Here is a 20,614-nt window from a genome sequence, read left to right on the forward strand (position 1 = left end):
CAGCTAGGTGCACCAGACATTTCTAAACTAAATTTTGTACATGTTGTTCCAAATTATCTACACATGAGTATGTCAACTATAAATCATTTTACATATTATTGTAGTTAGGCATTTTTAGGAATACGAAAAACCTGTATTGTCAATATCAATAGTTCCAAGTTTCTTTATGCTATTCAGTTTACTTAAATGGACATGAAATATGAATATAATTTTAGACAACTTTCCAATTTACGTCTATTATCTAATTTGCTATATTATCCTGGTATCCTTTGTTAAGGTAGCAATAATGAATTACTGGGAGCTAGCTGAACACATCATTTACGCCAACAACAAGAGGCATAGATGTGCATCTACCAATCAGCAGCTTCTGAGTCTACCTAGGTATCCTTTTCAACAAAGGATACAAAAAAGAACAAAGCAATCTGGAGAATATAAGTAAATTGTAAAGTTGTTTAAAATCTAAAATGTGTTTCATGTCACTTTAATACCAATTACGAAATGTTAGCTTGTAAAAGGAAAATCACTTTAACAGCTAGTAAACCAGATTGTTAAAAGGGACATTAAACATCTTTATTTCTTAAATAAAAGGTTTAATAATGCAAAATAAAAATAACAGATTTTTATCATCAATTTTGCCCACTTTTTAAATGTATTTTAGCTCTGAAAATTGTGGATTCTCTCCGCAGAGCTTGAAAGGCTAATCCTGTCACATATCATAGCCTAATTGATACATAGACTAACGGATAACTGCAAAACAGTGCATTTTATACTATCATTATTACTGCGGCTAACATTGTTGTTTGCAGGCCCGAATTGGCTCATTCAAATAAGGTAAACAGTGGGTGGCGTTCAACTATTTAAAAACAATTACAGCTAACAAGACATTAAAACGTTTGGACTTGGCTGTTACGTTATACTATAACTATACAATAGAAATGTCTTATAATTACAAGGTGTTTACTATCCCTCTAAAGGTCCACTAATTACAGTAAAAAACATAACTTATGTAAGAATTTACCTGATAAATTCATTTCTTTCATATTGGCAAGAGTCCATGAGCTAGTGACGTATGGGATATACATTCCTACCAGGAGGTGCAAAGTTTCCCAAACCTAAAAATGCCTATAAATACACCCCCACCACACCTACAATTCAGTTTAACAAATAGCGAAGTAGTGGGGTGATAAAGAAAGGAGTAAAAAGCATCAACAAAGGAATTTGGAAATAATTGTGCTTCATACAAAAAAATAATAACCACCATAAAAAGGGTGGGCCTCATGGACTCTTGCCAAGTTATCAAATACATTCTTACATAAATTATAGCAATACCCAAGATGTGGAACTCCACGCAAGAGTCACTAGAGAGGGAGGGATAAAAATAAAGAACAGCCATTTTCCGCTGAAAAAATAATCCACAACCCAAAAAATAAGTTTATTCTTAAATGACAAGAAAAACTTAAAACATAAGCAGAAGAATCAAACTGAAACAGCTGCCTGAAGAACTTTTCTACCAAAAACTGCTTCTGAAGAAGCAAATACATAAAAACGGTAGAATTTAGTAAATGTATGCAAAGAGGACCAAGTCGCCGCTTTGCAAATCTGATTAACTGAAGCTTCTTTCTTAAAAGCCCACGAAGTGGAGACTGTTCTAGAAGAATCAGCTGTAATTCTCTGAGACGGGGCTTGACCAGACTCCAAATAAGCTTGATGAATCAAAAGCTTTAACCAAGAAGCCAAGGAAATAGCAGAAGCCTTCTGACCTTTCCTAGAACCAGAAAATATAACAAATAGACTAGAAGTCTTCCTGAAATTTTTAGTAGCTTCAACATAATATTTCAAAGCTCTCACCACATCCAAAGAATGTAATGATCTTTCCAAAGGATTCTTAGGATTAGGACACAAGGAAGGGACAACAATTTCTCTACTAATGTTGTTAGAATTCACAACCTTAGGTAAAAATTCAAATGAAGACCGCAAAACCGCCTTATCCTGATAAAAAAAATCAGAAAAGGAGATTCACAAGAAAGAGCAGATAGCTCAGAAACTCTTCTAGCAGAAGAGATGGCCAAAAGGAACAACACTTTCCAAGAAAGTAGTTTAATGTCCAAAGAATGCATGGGCTCAAATGGAGGAGCCTGTAAAGCCCTCAAAACCAAATTAAGACTCCAAGGAGGAGAGATTGATTTAATGATAGGCTTGATACGAACCAAAGCCTGTACAAAACAGTGAATATCAGGAAGTTTGGCAATCTTTCTGTGAAATAAAACAGAAAGAGCAGAGGTTTGTCCCTTCAAGGAACTTGCAGACAAATCCTTATCCAAACCATCCTGAAGAAACTGTAAAATTCTAGGAATTCTAAAAGAATGCCAAGAAAATGTATGAGAGGAACACCATGAAATATAAGCCTTCCAAACTCGATAATAAATCTTTCTAGAGACAGATTTACGAGCTTGTAACATAGTATTAATCACTGAGTCAGAGAAACCTCTATGACTTAGCACTAGGCTTTCAATTTCCACACCTTCAAATTTAATGATTTGAGATCCTGATGGAAAAATGGACCTTGAGACAATAGGTCCGGCCTTAACAGAAGTGGCCAAGGTTGGCAACTGGACATCCGAACAGGATCCGCATACCAAAACCTGTGGGGCCATGCTGGAGGCACCAGCAACCCAAACGATTGTTCCATGATTATTTTGGAGATCACTCTTGGAAGAAGAACTAGAGGCGGGAAAATATAAGCAGGTTGATAACACCAAGGAAGTGTCAATGCATCCACTGCTTCCGCCTGAAAATCCCTGGACCTGGACAGGTATCTGGGAAGTTTCTTGTTTAGATGAGAGGCCATCAGATCTATCTCTGGAAGACCCCACATTTAAACAATCTGAGAAAACAAATCTGGATGGAGAGACCACTCCCCCGGATGTAAAGTCTGACGGCTGAGATAATCCGCCTCCCAATTGTCTACACCTGGGATATGCACCGCAGAAATTAGACAGGAGCTGGATTCCGCCCAAACAAGTATCCGAGATACTTCTTTCATAGCTTGGGGACTGTGAGTCCCACCCTGATGATTGACATATGCCACTGTTGTGATATTGTTGGTCTGAAAACAAATGAACGGTTCTCTCTTTAGCAGAGGCCAAAACTGAAGAGCTCTGAGAATTGCACGGAGTTCTAAAATATTGATTGGTAATCTCGCCTCTTGAGATTTCCAAACCCCTTGTGCGGTCAGAGATCCCCAGACAGCTCCCCAACCTGAAAGACTTGCATCTGTTGTGATCACAGTCCAGGTTGGACGAACAAAAGAGGCCCCTTGAACTATACGATGGTGATCTAACCACCAAGTCAGAGAGAGTCGAACATTGGGATTTAAGGATATTAATTGTGATATCCTTGTATAATCCCTGCACCATTGATTCAGCATACAAAGCTGGAGAGGTCTCATATGAAAACGATCGCGTCCGATGCTGCAGTCATGAGACCTAAAACTTCCATGCACATAGCTACTGAAGGGAATGACTGAGACTGAAGGTTCCGACAGGCTGCAACCAATTTTAATCATCTCTTGTCTGTTAGAGACAGAGTCATGGACACTGAATCTATCTGGAAACCTAAAAAGGTGACACTTGTCTGAGGAATCAAAGAACTTTTTGGTAAATTGATCCTCCAACCATGATTTTGAAGAAACAACGCTAGTTGATTCATATGAGATTCTGCAGAACGTAAAGACTGGACTAGTACCAAGATATCATCCAAATATGCAAACACAGCAATACCCCGCTCTCTGATTACAGAGAGATGGGCCCCGAGAACCTTTGAAAAGATTCTTGGAGCTGTCGCTAGGCCAAAAGGAAGAGCAACAAATTGGTAACGCTTGTCTAAAAAAGAGAATCTCGGATGCATCGGAATATGAAGATATGCATCCTGTAAGGTCTATTGTGGACAAATAATGCCCTTGCTGAACAAAAGGCAGAATAGTCCTTATAGTCACCATTTTGAAAGTTGGTACTCTTACATAACGATTCAAAATTTTCAGATCCAGAACTGGTCTGAATTAAATTTTCTTTCTTTGAGACAATGAATAGATTTGAATAAAACCCCAGACCCTGTTCCTGAAACGGAACTGGCATGATTACCCCTGAAAACTCCAGGTCTGCAACACACTACAGGAAAGCCTGAGCTTTTACTGGATTTGCTGGGATGCGTGAGAGAAAATATCTTCTCACAGGAGGTCTTACTCTGAATCCTATTCGGTACCCCTGAGAGACAATACTCAGAATCCATTAATTTTGGACAGAATTTATCCAAACATCCTTGAAAAATCTTAATCTGCCCCCTACCAGCTGAGCTGGAATGAGGGCACAACCTTCATGCGGATTTGGGGCTGGCTTTGGTTTCTTAAATTGCTTGGATTTATTCCAATTTGAAGAAGGTTTCCAATTGGAAACAGATTCCTTGGGGGAAGGATTAAGTTTCTGTTCCTTATTTTGTCAAAAAGAACGAAAACGGTTAGAAGCTTTAGATTTACCCTTAGGTCTTTTATCCTGAGGCAAAAAAAACTCCCTTCCCTCCAGTGACAGTTGAAATAATCAAATCCAACTGAGAACCAAATAACTTATTACCTTGGAAAGAAAGAGATAGCAATCTAGACTTAGAAGTCATGTCAGCATTCCAAGATTAAAATAGCTAAAGACACTGATTTAACATCAATTTTGAGGACATCAAAAATGGCATCACAAATAAAATGATTAGCATGCTAAAGCAAGCGAACAATGCTAGACAAATCAGAATCCAATTCTTGTTGTGCTAAATTTTCCAACCAAAAAGTTGATGCAGCTGCAACATCAGCAAAAGAAATTGCAGGCCTGAGAAGATGACCTGAATACAAATAGGCTTTCCTTAGATAAGATTCAAGTTTCCTATCTAAAGGATCTTTAAAAAAAGTACTATCTTCCATAGGAATAGTAGTACGTTTAGCAAAAGTAGAAATAGCCCAATCAACTTTGGGGATCTTTTCCCAAAACTCCAATGTAACTGCTGGCAAAGGATACAATTTTTTAAACTAGTTTTTATATCAAGAGGACTAGTTTACTCAATATCCAATGTAATCAACACTTCTTTTAACAAAGAACAAATATACTCCATTTTAAATAAATAAGTAGATTTGTCAGTGTCAATATCTGAGTAAGAATCTTCTGAATCAGATAGATCCTCATCAGAGGAGGATAATTCAGTATGTTGTCGGTCATTTGAAATTTCATTAACTTTATGAGAAGTTTTTAAAGAACTTTTACGTTTATTAGAAGGCGGGATGGCAGACAAAGCCTTCTGAATAGAATCAGCAATAAATTGTTTTAAATTCACAGGTATATCTTGTACATTAGATGTTAAAGGAACAGCAACAGGCAATGTACTATTACTGATGGACACATCTGCATGTAAAAGTTTATCATGACAACTATTAGAAACCACAGCTGGAGATATAATCTCCACAAATTTACAACAAATACACTTAGCTTTGGTAGAACTGTTATCAGGCAGCAGGGTTCCAATAGGGATTTCTGAGACAGGATCAGATTGAGACATCTTGCAAATGTAAGAGAAAAACAACAACATATAAAGCAAAATTATCAATTTCCTTATATGGCAGTTTCAAGAATGGGAAAAAAATGCAAACAGCATAGCCCTCTAATAGAGAAAAAAGGCAAGCGGCATATAGGAATGGGGTTTTAAATAATGAAATGAAAATATTTGGTGCCAAGTATGACGCACAACACAAACAGAAAAACATTTTGGCGCTAACATCTGGAAATGACACACTCGCGTCATTGAAGACGTAACCTTGTGAAAGGACCCTGCGTCAACTAAGACGCCGGAAGTGACGAATTTGCGTCATCAAACGTAACTTTGCGCCAAAAAAAAATCTTGCGCCAAAAATGACGCAATATACTTTGGCATTATGCGCCCTCGCGAGCCTAATTCTGCCCGCAAATTTAAAATGACAGTCAATTGAAAAAAAAGACTATACCCCAGGTAAGAAATACATTTTTTTTAAAAATTCATTTCCCAGATATGAAACTGACAGTCTGCAAAAGGAAATATATTTGCCATGAGTCAGGTTTAAGTATAAGTACAATACATATATTTAGAACTTTATATAAATACATAAAGTGTCAAACCATAGCTGAGAGTGTCTTAAGTAATGAAAACATACTTACCAAAAGACACCCATCCACATATAGCAGATAGCCAAACCAGTACTGAAACAGTTATCAGAAGAGGTAATGGAATATGAGAGTATATCGTCTGAAAAGGGAGGTAGGAGATGAATCTCTACAACCGATAACAGAGAACCTATGAAATAGATCTCTCGTGAGGAAAACCATTGCATTCAATAGGTGATACTCCCTTCACATCCCTCTGACATTCACTGTACTCTGAGAGGAATCGGTCTTCAAAATGCTAAGAAGCGCATATCAACGTAGAAATCTTAGCACAAACTTACTTCACCACCTCCATAGGAGGCAAAGTTTGTTAAACTGAATTGTGGGTGTGGTGAGGGGTGTATTTATAGGCATTTTGAGGTTTGGGAAACTTTGCCCCTCCTGGTAGGATTGTATATCCCATACGTCACTAGCTCATGGACTCTTGCCAATTACATGAAAGAAAGCATAATTAATAAATAAATAGACAATGCAAAAACACTGTTTGAATTTGACAATAGTAGTAGATTTTTTTCGGACAAATTCCAGTTAGTTTTATTTTCCTTCCCACGGCATCATGTGACAGCAGTCAGCCAATCACAAAATGCATATAAATATATTCTGCAAATCTTGCACATGCTCATGAGAAGCTGGTGCCTCAGAAATTGTGCATGTAAAAAATTTGTCCATAGTTAGATAATGAATATGAACTGGAAAGTTGTTAGAAATTGTGTGCTCTGTATCATAAAAGTTTAATTTTGACTTATTAATTATTTGTATCAATTTTGGTGTTTTAAGGGTGGGATTGTGTGAGAATGTAAATTAGGAAGTAGACAATGTCCATAAAGTTCATTGGAATGGAGTCTAATATGCAGTCAACTATATGCTTGCTCCAGCATGAAGATCAAGAGAATGTTACAGGTAAAGCACTCAGGGCCAAACTGGGTATATTGGGATATATGGCAGATACTGGGAGGGGCTGAATGCAATAGTAATAAACATAGCAGCTTCACTTGATCTCCCTAGTTGTGAAATAACCCTCCCTATTCACTGGTAACATAAAAAGATTTTAAACATAACAAATCATGGTAACAATTTATCTATAAGCCAGGATGAACATTAGAGAGCACCTGGTAGATGTATAAACCCTCTACCTATTCCCTGATGTAGAATACAAAATACTTATAGACGGTTATAGGCATATCCACAAGCACACACACAGCATTTAAATATCTAGACACCGGTACATGACAATAACAACTTTCAGAATAAAATAATAAAACAAGCTGTGTAATGTAAAAGAGGAGAGAGTCATCACTCCACATTTTATTACATATAACATTTGGTATTAAACAAATCTGTCATTGTTAGCAAAAACATGTAAAAATGTCATCTTTTCTGTAAATCTATATTGGCACTTAAATGTTTTACAGAACAGGCACGGTACAAGCCTATGCAAAAATCAGTAAAAGTGTTAAGGCACAAAGATTAAAATATAAAGATCCTGTGAAAACGATACTAAAAATAATAATCATTATGATCAGTGCAACCAGTCAAATTCAGCAGAAATCTCTCCAAACAAAAACCTAGGTCATTTGTGGAGAAATGAGGGAATTATTAACAATGCAAGACAGAGCCAATCAAAGTGCAACCCAAGGCTATTTAGTTTGGTTAATATATAAGCAAATGTTGAAGAAACTTTGTTATGAAAAAAGTTCAGCTACTTTCAATAGAATCCTGAAATAAAAAAAAACCCAATGTGCTGTCAGGAAGCAGCTTTATAAAGGGTTAACAAGACCTCCTTAAAAGGGAAAACTCACATGGTGCAGGTGCATTATCAGGAAAGAATCCCAAGGGGTATGGTTGTTATTTCCATTTACAGTTACAGTTTTGGAGGAGGAGAATAGCTCGTTAATACAAAGCAGAATGTTGCTTTAGTGCTTTAATGTTATACTGTAATGCAAATTCACCTACCTGTCAAAAATTGCTTCCATCACTTTCCACTGCCCACATAAGTCACGTGCCAATTAACTAAAGGCTAGGAGACGGTATGTAGCCAATCGAGAACCAGTGTTGGCAGTGGAAAGTGCCAGAGGCTGTCACTTTTCTTCTGTAACATTTAATTGTCAACTATACAGCACTGCTTTTGTTTTAGGAACTTCTAGGCTCCTTTAAAAGTAGGTAAATATACAATTCTGTGGGTATCACATGGCCAATAAAGGCTACCTAGAACAGTTGTACCCTATGCTCAGCTGTGCCGCTCTTCTAATACTTACAGGGGCAACAATGTTAGTGCACTAAGACATCAAGCATCCTATCCTTTTGCTACATAGTGCATTGAAAATCAGACTCAACTGGTGGGAGAGGCAGCAAAAACATCATACTCAAAGCGAAAGAATATCCCACCAGTAATAAATCATAAAAGCCAAAACAATCCTTAAATGCATTGTTCTCTGGGACTATATAAAGTGAACAAGATATGTGCAATCACCATAAAATATCATGTAACGTAATGATTTCTTTTTTATAGTTGTTTATGTAAACAATGATACATATGAATTGTTTAAGATTTGGATAAAATGAAATGAGAAGTAAAATAAATCTGGTAAGAGCATAAAGTGTTATAGGCTAATCTCTACTTGTTGGGACAGTATGCTGATAAAAAGTAAAAAAGTGTGCAGATATAATACACACTAGACTGGCAGCAATGTAGCTAAAGAAAATCTGCTTGCAGCACAAATAAACCATTGTGCCAAACAAATTAAATAAGTAAGCAAAATGGCCCACAGAGACAAAGGATGTAGTTCAGTAAGTATTGAGCTACTATGAAACCATCTTTGAACTAGTTTTTTTTTATAGTAAAACCAGTAGCACTGCCAATATCAAATGGCACAAATAAAAAGGAATGTATAGTGATGGCAGAGGTAAACTATGGTAATAGTAATCAGCAATTATAATGGTGTTTAAACACAAAATCTGCAAACATTAAAAAAGACCAATACTATATAAGTATTGGCAATTAGTAAACACCACCATGTGCAATACTGTTAAAGAGCCCACTAGAGTCTGTAGTATTTCTACTTTTACAATCAGCAATGTGCAGTATTTATGATGCTCTATGCTATGCACAGAACACTGTGTAACAGCAATCTGCATATTGAGTTATAGTTAACAATGTGTCTTCATGACAGAATAAAGTGGCCAAGTTAATACAATATAATGCCTGTAACTTAAATTCATTGGTAGATTATTAACAGGCTAATAAATTCACTGAAAAGTATCAAGTTAAATCCATAGACGTAACTTATAGTAAAAAAAACCTGAGACATTCAAGTTGTGCCCCAAACCACTGTACCTCAGGGGTACGTATTTGTAAGAACATTACATACATGGCTTGCAGCAAACATCAGCCTAGTCCATTAGTTGTATGTAGTTTTGTACACTCTTCAGCACATTACAGTTATAGGAACAATCACATAGCACTGTCATACAATCAGCTAGTCGTATAAAGAAGCAATAACATTGTTATTGTTTAATCTAGAGGAAAAAAAAGCCTTTGTATGACTGGGAAATAGATCATATACATAAACATATCAGTCTTTCTGGAACTTAGATTATGTATTAAGGCTTTTTAGACATTTGAAATCAATGGGAAGCATGCTAAAGGGAAATATAAATAGAACACATGAAGTCTTCATAGACTTGTAATGATTCTATTTCATTATAATGGCACTGAAAGGATCCAAACCTCAAATGAATCTTAGACATTTTAAAGTAACATACTGTACATCATTTCAGAATTCAGATGAGCCAATTAAAAGAAATGTGTTTACTTCTTTTGTATCAGTTTCTATCTAAATAAAACAAATGCTACCTAATTTCATATTAAATGCAAAAAAATTAAATCAGAGGCTAATTATTATAGTAATTATTAGCTTTGTATTGCACTGCAATTTATTTCCAATTAAGCGGAGAAACACTGGCTGTGTTTAAATAAATGGATTGTGTCCGAGCAGGTCAAGGAAATCCTGCTGACTGGTGCTGCCAGACAAAACATTTACACAACTCACAGAGCTGTAATTAATGGAGTGCACACTTTGTCAACTGTAGTAACAAACAGTGCAGAAACTTATGCACGTGTAGACTAAAGTCAATACATTTAGGATTATCAGCAACTCTCCACATTATGACCAGGGAGACAAACATGTCAAGTACTGGAAAATACATTTTCCACAATATAAACCAACTAATAGCGCTGTTCCAATTCCGGCAATTCTGGGTAAAATTTCTACCAGGTTTTTTTCCCATATAAAAAAAAAAAAGGCAATACGGCACTACATGTATGTGTAAGTTTGTATGTAAAGTATAGAGTGTGGCTCTGTGTGGCTCAAGTGTAGTGTCAAACCTAAAAGGGAATGTGAGAGGAAGTTGTTAAATGTGATACTGTGTAATAAGTTAAGAAAAAAGCCATATAAGAGATAAGTTTGGTAGGAGTGCGGTGTAGGAATATTATGTGGTTGAATAAAAAGCATATAGTAACATATTTAAAGGGACATTAAACCCAAAATTTTTCTCTCATTATTCAGACAGATAATACAATTTTAAACAACATTACAATTTACTTCTATTATCTAATTTGCTTCATCCTTTATATATCCTTATGCACATAAGTGAGCCAATCATATGAGGCATCTATGTACAGCCACCAATCAGAAGCTACTGAGCATATCTAAATATGCTTTTTAGGAAAGAATATTAAGAGAATGAAGCAAATTAGATAATAGAAGTAAATTAGAAAGTTGTTTAAAATTGTATTCTCTATCTGAATCATGAAAGAAACATTTTGGGTTTAATGTTCCTTTAAGTGAAGCTGCAGTTAAGTTAGAAACATAACAAAATATTTTAAGAATCCAACTAAAATCTGCCCAAACGATTCTATTACAAATCATTTCAATTTTCTATAAAGTTATATATCTACTAAATGAATTATTTGATTATACACGTACCATACTGAATTAAACTGTATTTTTCATCTTGGGCTAACTTAATTTAACCTTTACATTGATCCTAAAATTATTACAATTAATTATTACCGTTGAACCGAACACTGAAGAAGAAAGGCCAAAAAATATATCAAAACCATCAAAGTAACAGTATTTTGTGTGATTTAGACTTGGCAAGATTTTGTATAGTAATTACATGTAAATTAGTGTGTCAGGCACTGTTCATTTTATTGTATTATTATCCCTGGTTTTAAAGATCGGCGGGCTCTCTCTTTTCAAGTAAACCAAACTGATTTAGATTGGCATGATAATTTGTCAGAGGGTTGCTGAAAAACAGGTTTATATCTAGGGGTGTCTCTTCACCAGAGTCCCATGAATCTCCATCAGAGCTACTGGAGTCTTCAGTGGTTGTTGCAGGGTAGCTAAGCTGTTCCAGTTGATCTAAGATATCACCAAACTGGAAGGCAGAGCTTGACTCAGAACGTACAGAGCATGCTGGGAAGTTGATCATAGAGCTGGCGGTGGAGTGGTTGGCAGAACGTGAGAAATTTGGTAGCCCATTAAGGTTGGAGAGGGAACTGCTTTCGGAACGATGATTGCGTAAAGAGCTGCTCTCTGAATGATGATGGAGAAGGGAGCCGTTTTCAGAAGGATTTAAGAGGCTCTGCATGAAACTAGCCTGGGCCTTCATCTCAAACAGCTCACTAGCATCTGTAGGCCTTGGATTTCCATTAAAGTCCCTTACATCACCTTCACCAAGATAATAATCATCAGGAGGGAGATCGCCATGCACTGCTGGTTCCAGACTTCCATCATATGAGTACAGATCTGCTCCTCCACCAAAAGAGATGTCAGCTGGGTCATCATCTATAAACTCTTCAGTCAGGAGGAGGGAATCAGAGAATCCCGATACCCACATCTTGACATTTTCACCCTGTGAGATATTTTCTGTGTCCCTAATCTCTGCAGAATCTTGTCTACTATATAATGAAGGGGTAGGGTTAGGATTAAGACCTTGTGATGGAGGCTGAGCCGGAAGTCCCAGATTCTCTTGTATTTTCTTGGCTGGCTCCTCTCGCTGATGAGAAGTTAGGACATCATTATCTTTATATGTGTTTTTCTGGTCGGATGGGGTACTTGGGATGGAGAAGGAATGAAGTGACAGTGTAGGTGGAGAAGGTGCTGTAGGAATACTCAAACTCTCAATGAAATGAAACTTCTGAAAAGAAAACAAAGAGGAAGAAAAAAAAAAAGGATGAAAATATATCAAAGCAAGCATGCAATTAACACAAACAAAGCTTATTTCAATGTGCTGAATGCCAGACCAACACAGTAGATCTACAGACCTGGAGCAGCAAATATATTACGGCACAACAGAACCATTTAGAATCACCCCAGAAATCCAAATGTATAATAGAAACCCAAAACAGCTGCAATGTGTGGGTGCTAACAAAAGCAAGTAAGAAAAATGTATGGTAGTTGAGCAAGAGAAAGACTTATTAACAGTTAGATTTTGGCAAGTCATTACAAAAGCACTAAAGGAAGATGCACAAGCAACATATCAGTTTAGCAAGAAAGACTGCAGAAAGTTCAACATAACAGTCAGATGATAAGCAAAGCAATTTGGATGAGGCTTATGGGTACTAGTAAACAACAGTACTACAACAAAGCATTGGGAGGCAAAGCGAGAGAGACAGCAAAGCAAGAAGCACCCAGTGCTATAAAGCTAAACGCACCTGCTTTGGAGAGTCAGGGATGGCAGTGCAAGGGGACACTCTGGCTTTGCTGTGGCTCCTGCAGAACAGAGAGCAATGCAGTCAGAAGAATCCCATATACACACCAATGCCCCAGTCATTAATATAGCAGCTTATTTATATACATATGCGGCACTAAAGAGTTAACATGAAAGCAATACTTCACATGTGTAAGGAACAGTTAGTTACCCTACTTCTCAGTAAACACAAACACCATGTAGCTGCTGCCTTCTTAAAGAGAGAGGACATCTCACCAGGAACATAAGCTACATTCATTTTAACAACTAACCATCAGCATGAACATTGGAACAAAAAGAAACAAGATAATTTAATAACCTAAGTCAATTGGAAAGCTGTTTAAAATTGCTCTATTGCACTTTTTTTTTCTATGTGAAAAAAAAATGTTTCATGTCCCTTTAAGGCCGTATACAGTTTCCAATACATATTTTTTCTATAGAAAAACATAATTTATGCTTACCTGATAAATTCCTTTCTTCTGTTGTGTGATCAGTCCACGGGTCATCATTACTTCTGGGATATAACTCCTCCCCAACAGGAAATGCAAGAGGATTCACCCAGCAGAGCTGCATATAGCTCCTCCCCTCTACGTCAGTCCCAGTCATTCGACCAAGAAACAACGAGAAAGGAGTAACCAAGGGTGAAGTGGTGACTGGAGTATAATTTAAAAGATATTTACCTGCCTTAAAAACAGGGCGGGCCGTGGACTGATCACACAACAGAAGAAAGGAATTTATCAGGTAAGCATAAATTATGTTTTCTTCTGTTATGTGTGATCAGTCCACGGGTCATCATTACTTCTGGGATACCAATACCAAAGCAAAAGTACACGGATGACGGGAGGGATAGGCAGGCTCATTATACAGAAGGAACCACTGCCTGAAGAACCTTTCTCCCAAAAATAGCCTCCGAAGAAGCAAAAGTGTCAAATTTGTAAAATTTGGAAAAAGTATGAAGCGAAGACCAAGTTGCAGCCTTGCAAATCTGTTCAACAGAGGCCTCATTCTTAAAGGCCCAAGTGGAAGCCACAGCTCTAGTGGAGTGAGCTGTAATTCTTTCAGGAGGCTGCTGTCCAGCAGTCTCATAGGCTAAACGTATTATGCTACGAAGCCAAAAAGAGAGAGAGGTAGCAGAAGCTTTTTGACCTCTCCTCTGTCCAGAGTAAACGACAAACAAGGAAGAAGTTTGGCGAAAATCTTTAGTTGCCTGCAAGTAGAACTTGAGGGCACGAACTACATCCAGATTGTGTAAAAGACGTTCCTTCTTTGAAGAAGGATTTGGACACAAGGATGGGACAACAATCTCTTGATTGATGTTCCTGTTAGTGACTACCTTAGGTAAGAACCCAGGTTTAGTACGCAGAACTACCTTGTCTGAGTGAAAAATCAGATAAGGGGAATCACAATGTAAGGCTGATAACTCCGAGACTCTTCGAGCCGAGGAAATAGCCATTAAAAACAGAACTTTCCAAGATAACATTTTTATATCAATGGAATGAAGGGGTTCAAACGGAACACCCTGTAAAACGTTAAGAACTAAGTTTAAACTCCATGGTGGAGCAACAGCTTTAAACACAGGCTTGATCCTAGCTAAAGCCTGACAAAAGGACTGGACGTCTGGATTTTCTGACAGACGTCTGTGTAACAAGATGGACAGAGCTGAAATCTGTCCCTTTAATGAACTAGCTGATAAACCCTTTTCTAAACCTTCTTGTAGAAAAGACAATATCCTAGCGATCCTAACCTTACTCCAGGAGTAACCTTTGGATTCGCACCAGTATAGGTATTTCCGCCATATTTTATGGTAAATCCTTCTGGTAACAGGCTTCCTAGCCTGAATCAGGGTATCAATAACCGACTCAGAAAAACCACGTTTTGATAAAATCAAGCGTTCAATTTCCAAGCAGTCAGCTTCAGAGAAGTTAGATTTTGATGTTTGAATGGACCCTGTATCAGAAGGTCCTGTCTTAGAGGTAGAGACCAAGGCGGACAGGATGACATGTCCACTAGATCTGCATACCAAGTCCTGCGTGGCCAAGCAGGTGCTATTAGAATTACTGATGCTCTCTCCTGTTTGATTTTGGCAATCAATCGAGGAAGCAGCGGGAAGGGTGGAAACACATAAGCCATCCTGAAGTTCCAAGGTGCTGTCAAAGCATCTATCAGAACTGCTTCCGGATCCCTGGATCTGGACCCGTAGCGAGGAAGTTTGGCGTTCTGGCGAGACGCCATGAGATCTATCTCTGGTTTGCCCCAACGTCGAAGTATTTGGGCAAAGACCTCCGGATGAAGTTCCCACTCCCCCGGATGAAGAGTCTGGCGACTCAAGAAATCCGCCTCCCAGTTCTCCACTCCCGGGATGTGGATTGCTGACAGGTGGCAAGAGTGAGACTCTGCCCAGCGAATTATCTTTGATACTTCCATCATTGCTAGGGAGCTTCTTGTCCCTCCCTGATGGTTGATGTAAGCTACAGTCGTGATGTTGTCCGACTGAAACCTGATGAACCCCCGAGTTATTAACTGGGGCCAAGCCAGAAGGGCATTGAGAACTGCCCTCAATTCCAGAATTTTTTTTTTTTTTTTTTTTTTTTGATGCGTAGCAAAGAGCGCCAAAAACGGCCCCTCCCTCTCCCACACAGCAGTGAAGAGAAACGAAACTGTCACAATTAAAGCAAAAAACTGCCAAGTGGAAAATAATGCCCAAACATTTATTTACACAGTACCTCAGCAATGTAAACGATTCTACATTCCAGCAAAAACGTTTAACATGAGAATAGTTATTAAAAGGATTAGTGACCTTTAACACAGTAGTTCCGGTGAAATACCATCCCCAGAATACTGAAGTGTATACATACATGTCATTTTAACGGTATGGCAGGCTTTTCTCATCAATTCCATTCAGAAAATAAAAACTGCCACATACCTCAATGCAGATTCATCTGCCCGCTGTCCCCTGATCTGAAGCCTTTACCTCCCTCAGATGGTCGAGAACAGCAATATGATCTTAACGACTCCGGTTAAAATCATAGTAAAAAATCTCTGTCAGATTCTTCCTCAAACTCTGCCAGAGAAGTAATAACACGCTCCGGTGCTATTTTAAAATAACAAACTTTTGATTGAAGTCATAAAAACTAAGTATAATCACCATAGTCCTCTCACACATCCTATCTAGTCGTTGGGTGCAAGAGAATGACTGGGACTGACGTAGAGGGGAGGAGCTATATGCAGCTCTGCTGGGTGAATCCTCTTGCATTTCCTGTTGGGGAGGAGTTATATCCCAGAAGTAATGATGACCCGTGGACTGATCACACATAACAGAAGAAATACCAGGTACTCATCAGTGGTGGTTTTTAATGCTATTTTAACGCTGGCAATAGCAGCGATTTTAAACAATAAAATAAAAGGAGCTATTTATAAACTATTTTATGTATGTTAATGTTTAAAAGAGATCTTTGAGAACACATTAAATCTGAGAAAAAAAGCACAATATAGAGAAGTGCATTCAGCAGTTGCTTGCAGCTTTTTTCGGAACAAAATATCGTCTTATGTTAGTGAAACACACCGAGATCTAGAATTACACATATCTTAGTGTATTTCATGTGCACAAGAAGATAGTTGGCTCGAAAAGAACGGAATACCGCAAGCAGCCACTTCTGCATTCGGCAGTGAACGAAACTGCTGAATGCACATCTCTAGTACAGTATAATATCCCGTTAACCACACATGTGGCAGTTAATACAGTATTAAAGTAGAAAAAAAAATGAATATCAAAAGAGAACTATTCAAGCATGTTAAAAATGCAGGAAATGGCTTAAAGGGACAGCAAATTCTGTTGCCTTGCTATAGAATAATATATCAGCCAAGGCTAAACCATTATAAAACAAATTGACATATTGTTTGCGGCAATTGCTTTTCAACAGCTAAGCCAATCTAGAGTGAGCCTGCAGACAACAAGGATAGCCACGGTCATTTTGTTACTATAAAGTGCATTGTTATCTGCAGACTAAAGTCCAGAAGTCCTCCTTCAAATGAGGCAAAAGAAGGGTGGAGTTTGACTATTGAAAAGCAATTGCAGTAAGGGAAAGTTTTATTGCAGGTGACGAAAAAGCGTCCATGCCTGAAAACCCCCACCACATATGTTTATTGAATAAAGGGACATAATTATTTATATAAAATGTACAACGTCCTGTTTACTTCTGGGGTGCTTTTATCAGTTTATGTTAGGAATCATGTAAAACACGGATCATGTTTATCAGCAATAAGGAAGATCAAATACAAATGTATTATTTATAGTAACCAGGTCTATCCATAAATATGCTTTTATTGCTGTCTTTTGCAACATAAATATGGAGAGATTGCCATTTGATAATTCCTTCTTTGTTTCATATCCAACATTACATTTTCTTGATCAAAGAAATATTTACCATTGCTACTGACAACCATCTTTGGTTTTTGTGCCCTACTGAAACTGCAAACTTTCACAGTCTGCATCTGACTTTGAATGGAAATCCAGGTTGGATAATATTTTGACTCACATTCCCCACTGAAGCATTGGTACTCTTCCTATTTGCTGACTCTGTCAAATGCAGCTTGGATCTCTTGGTCCCAATCAGGTGCCGTCATAGAGCCAGCCCTGTTTTTTATTTTAAAAACCAACAACCTACATTAAACACTACTTTATTCTGATGGAAAATCGACAGCAGGGCTCTCACATCAGAAAAAATGCAGACGCAGAAAAAACAGAATTTATGTTTACCTGATAAATTACTTTCTCCAACGGTGTGTCCGGTCCACGGCGTCATCCTTACTTGTGGGATATTCTCTTCCCCAACAGGAAATGGCAAAGAGCCCAGCAAAGCTGGTCACATGATCCCTCCTAGGCTCCGCCTACCCCAGTCATTCGACCGACGTTAAGGAGGAATATTTGCATAGGAGAAACCATATGATACCGTGGTGACTGTAGTTAAAGAAAATAAATCATCAGACCTGATTAAAAAACCAGGGCGGGCCGTGGACCGGACACACCGTTGGAGAAAGTAATTTATCAGGTAAACATAAATTCTGTTTTCTCCAACATAGGTGTGTCCGGTCCACGGCGTCATCCTTACTTGTGGGAACCAATACCAAAGCTTTAGGACACGGATGAAGGGAGGGAGCAAATCAGGTCACCTAAATGGAAGGCACCACGGCTTGCAAAACCTTTCTCCCAAAAAATAGCCTCAGAAGAAGCAAAAGTATCAAACTTGTAAAATTTGGTAAAAGTGAGCAGTGAAGACCAAGTCGCTGCCCTACATATCTGATCAACAGAAGCCTCGTTCTTGAAGGCCCATGTGGAAGCCACAGCCCTAGTGGAATGAGCTGTGATTCTTTCAGGAGGCTGCCGTCCGGCAGTCTCGTAAGCCAATCTGATGATGCTTTTAATCCAAAAAGAGAGAGAGGTAGAAGTTGCTTTTTGACCTCTCCTGTTACCAGAATAAACAACAAACAAGGAAGATGTTTGTCTAAAATCCTTTGTAGCATCTAAATAGAATTTTAGAGCGCGAACAACATCCAAATTGTGCAACAAACGTTCCTTCTTCGAAACTGGTTTCGGACCCAAAGAAGGCACGACTATCTCCTGGTTAATGTTTTTGTTAGAAACAACTTTTGGAAGAAAACCAGGTTTAGTACGTAAAACCACCTTATCTGCATGGAACACCAGATAAGGAGGAGAACACTGCAGAGCAGATAATTCTGAAACTCTTCTAGCGGAAGAAATTGCAGCCAAAAACAAAACTTTCCAAGATAATAACTTAATATCAACGGAATGTAAGGGTTCAAACGGAACCCCCTGAAGAACTGAAAGAACTAAGTTGAGACTCCAAGGTAAATTTTTCTAGTTACAGGCTTTCTGGCCTGAACAAGAGTATCAATAACAGAATCTGAGAACCCTCGCTTTGATAAGATCAAGCGTTCAATCTCCAAGCAGTCAGCTGGAGTAGGACCAGATTCGGATGTTCGAACGGACCTTGAACAAGAAGGTCTCGTCTCAAAGGTAGCTTCCATGGTGAAGCCGATGACATATTCACCAGATCTGCCTACCAAGTCCTGCGTGGTTACGCAGGAGCTATCAAGATCACCTACGCCCTCTCCTGATTGATCCTGGCTACCAGCCTGGGGATGAGAGGAAACGGCGGGAATACATAAGCTAGGTTGAAGGTCCAAGGTGCTACTAGTGCATCTACTAGAGTCGCCTTGGGATCCCTGGATCTGGACCCGTAGCAAGGAACCTTGAAGTTCTGACGAGAGGCCATCAGATCCATGTCTGGAATGCCCCACAGTTGAGTGATTTGGGCAAAGATTTCCGGATGGAGTTCCCACACCCCCGGATGCAATGTCTGACGAATCAGAAAATCCGCTTCCCAAGTTTCCACTCCTGGGATGTGGATTGCAGACAGGTGGCAGGAGCGAGTCTCCGCCCATTGAATGATTTTGGTCACTTCTTCCATCGCCAGGGAACTCCTTGTTCCCCCCTGATGGTTGATGTACGCAACAGTCGTCATGTTGTCTGATTGAAACCGTATGAACTTGGCCCTCGCTAGCTGAGGCCAAGCCTTGAGAGCATTGAATATCGCTCTCAGTTCCAGAATATTTATCGGTAGAAGAGATTCTTCCCGAGACCAAAGACCCTGAGCTTTCAGGGATCCCCAGACCGCGCCCCAGCCCATCAGACTGGCGTCGGTCGTGACAATGACCCACTCTGGTCTGCGGGAGGTCACCCCTAGCGACAGGTTGTCCAGGGACAGCCACCAACGGAGTGAGTCTCTGGTCCTCTGATTTACTTGTATCTTCGGAGACAAGTCTGTATAGTCCCCAATCCACTGACTGAGCATACACAATTGAAATGGTCTTAGATGAATGCGCGCAAAAGGAACTATGTCCATTGCCGCTACCATCAAACCTATCACTTCCATGCACTGTGCTATGGAAGGAAGAGGAACGGAAGGAAGTATCCGACAAGAGTTTAGAAGTTTTGTTTTTCTGGTCTCTGTCAGAAAAATCCTCATTTCTAAGGAGTCTATTATTGTTCCCAAGAAGGGAACCCTTGTTGACGGAGATAGAGAACTCTTTTCCACGTTCACTTACCATCCGTGAGATCTGAGAAAGGCCAGGACTATGTCCGTGTGAGCCTTTGCTTGAGGAAGGGACGACGCTTGAATCAGAATGTCGTCCAAGTAAGGTACTACAGCAATGCCCCTTGGTCTTAGCACCGCCAGAAGGGACCCTAGTACCTTTGTGAAAATCCTTGGAACAGTGGCTAATCCGAAAGGAAGCGCCACGAACTGGTAATGCTTGTCCAGGAATGCGAACCTTAGAAACCGATGATGTTCCTTGTGGACAGGAATATGTAGATACGCATCCTTTAAATCCACCGTGGTCAAGAATTGACCTTTCTGGATGGAAGGATTGTTCGAATGGTTTCCATTTTGGACGATGGAACCTTGAGAAACTTGTTTAGGATCTTGAGATCTAAGATTGGTCTGAACGTTCCCTCTTTTTTGGGAACTACGAACAGATTGGAGTAGAACCCCATCCCTCGTTCTTTTAATGGAACAGGATGAATCACTTCCAGAAGATAACCTTGGAAGACTATT

The 20,614-nt window shown here is 38.9% G+C and overlaps 1 protein-coding gene across 1 annotated transcript in view; it reads right to left on the minus strand.

Moving 5' to 3' along the window:
* Positions 1-7,497: 7,497 nt before the first annotated feature.
* Positions 7,498-20,614, minus strand: part of LOC128656156 (FERM, ARHGEF and pleckstrin domain-containing protein 2) — a 243,117-nt gene continuing 230,000 nt past the window's right edge. The window contains exons 12-13 of the mRNA XM_053709896.1: positions 12,946-13,003; positions 7,498-12,428 (exon numbers count right to left, since the gene is read on the minus strand). Of these exons, the coding sequence (XP_053565871.1) occupies positions 11,460-12,428; positions 12,946-13,003 (1,027 nt within the window). The 3' untranslated portion in view covers positions 7,498-11,459. The remainder of the gene's footprint in view (positions 12,429-12,945; positions 13,004-20,614) is intronic.

Source organism: Bombina bombina, chromosome 4 (assembly GCF_027579735.1).
Source record: "Bombina bombina isolate aBomBom1 chromosome 4, aBomBom1.pri, whole genome shotgun sequence".
NCBI classification, from domain to species: Eukaryota; Metazoa; Chordata; class Amphibia; order Anura; family Bombinatoridae; genus Bombina; species Bombina bombina.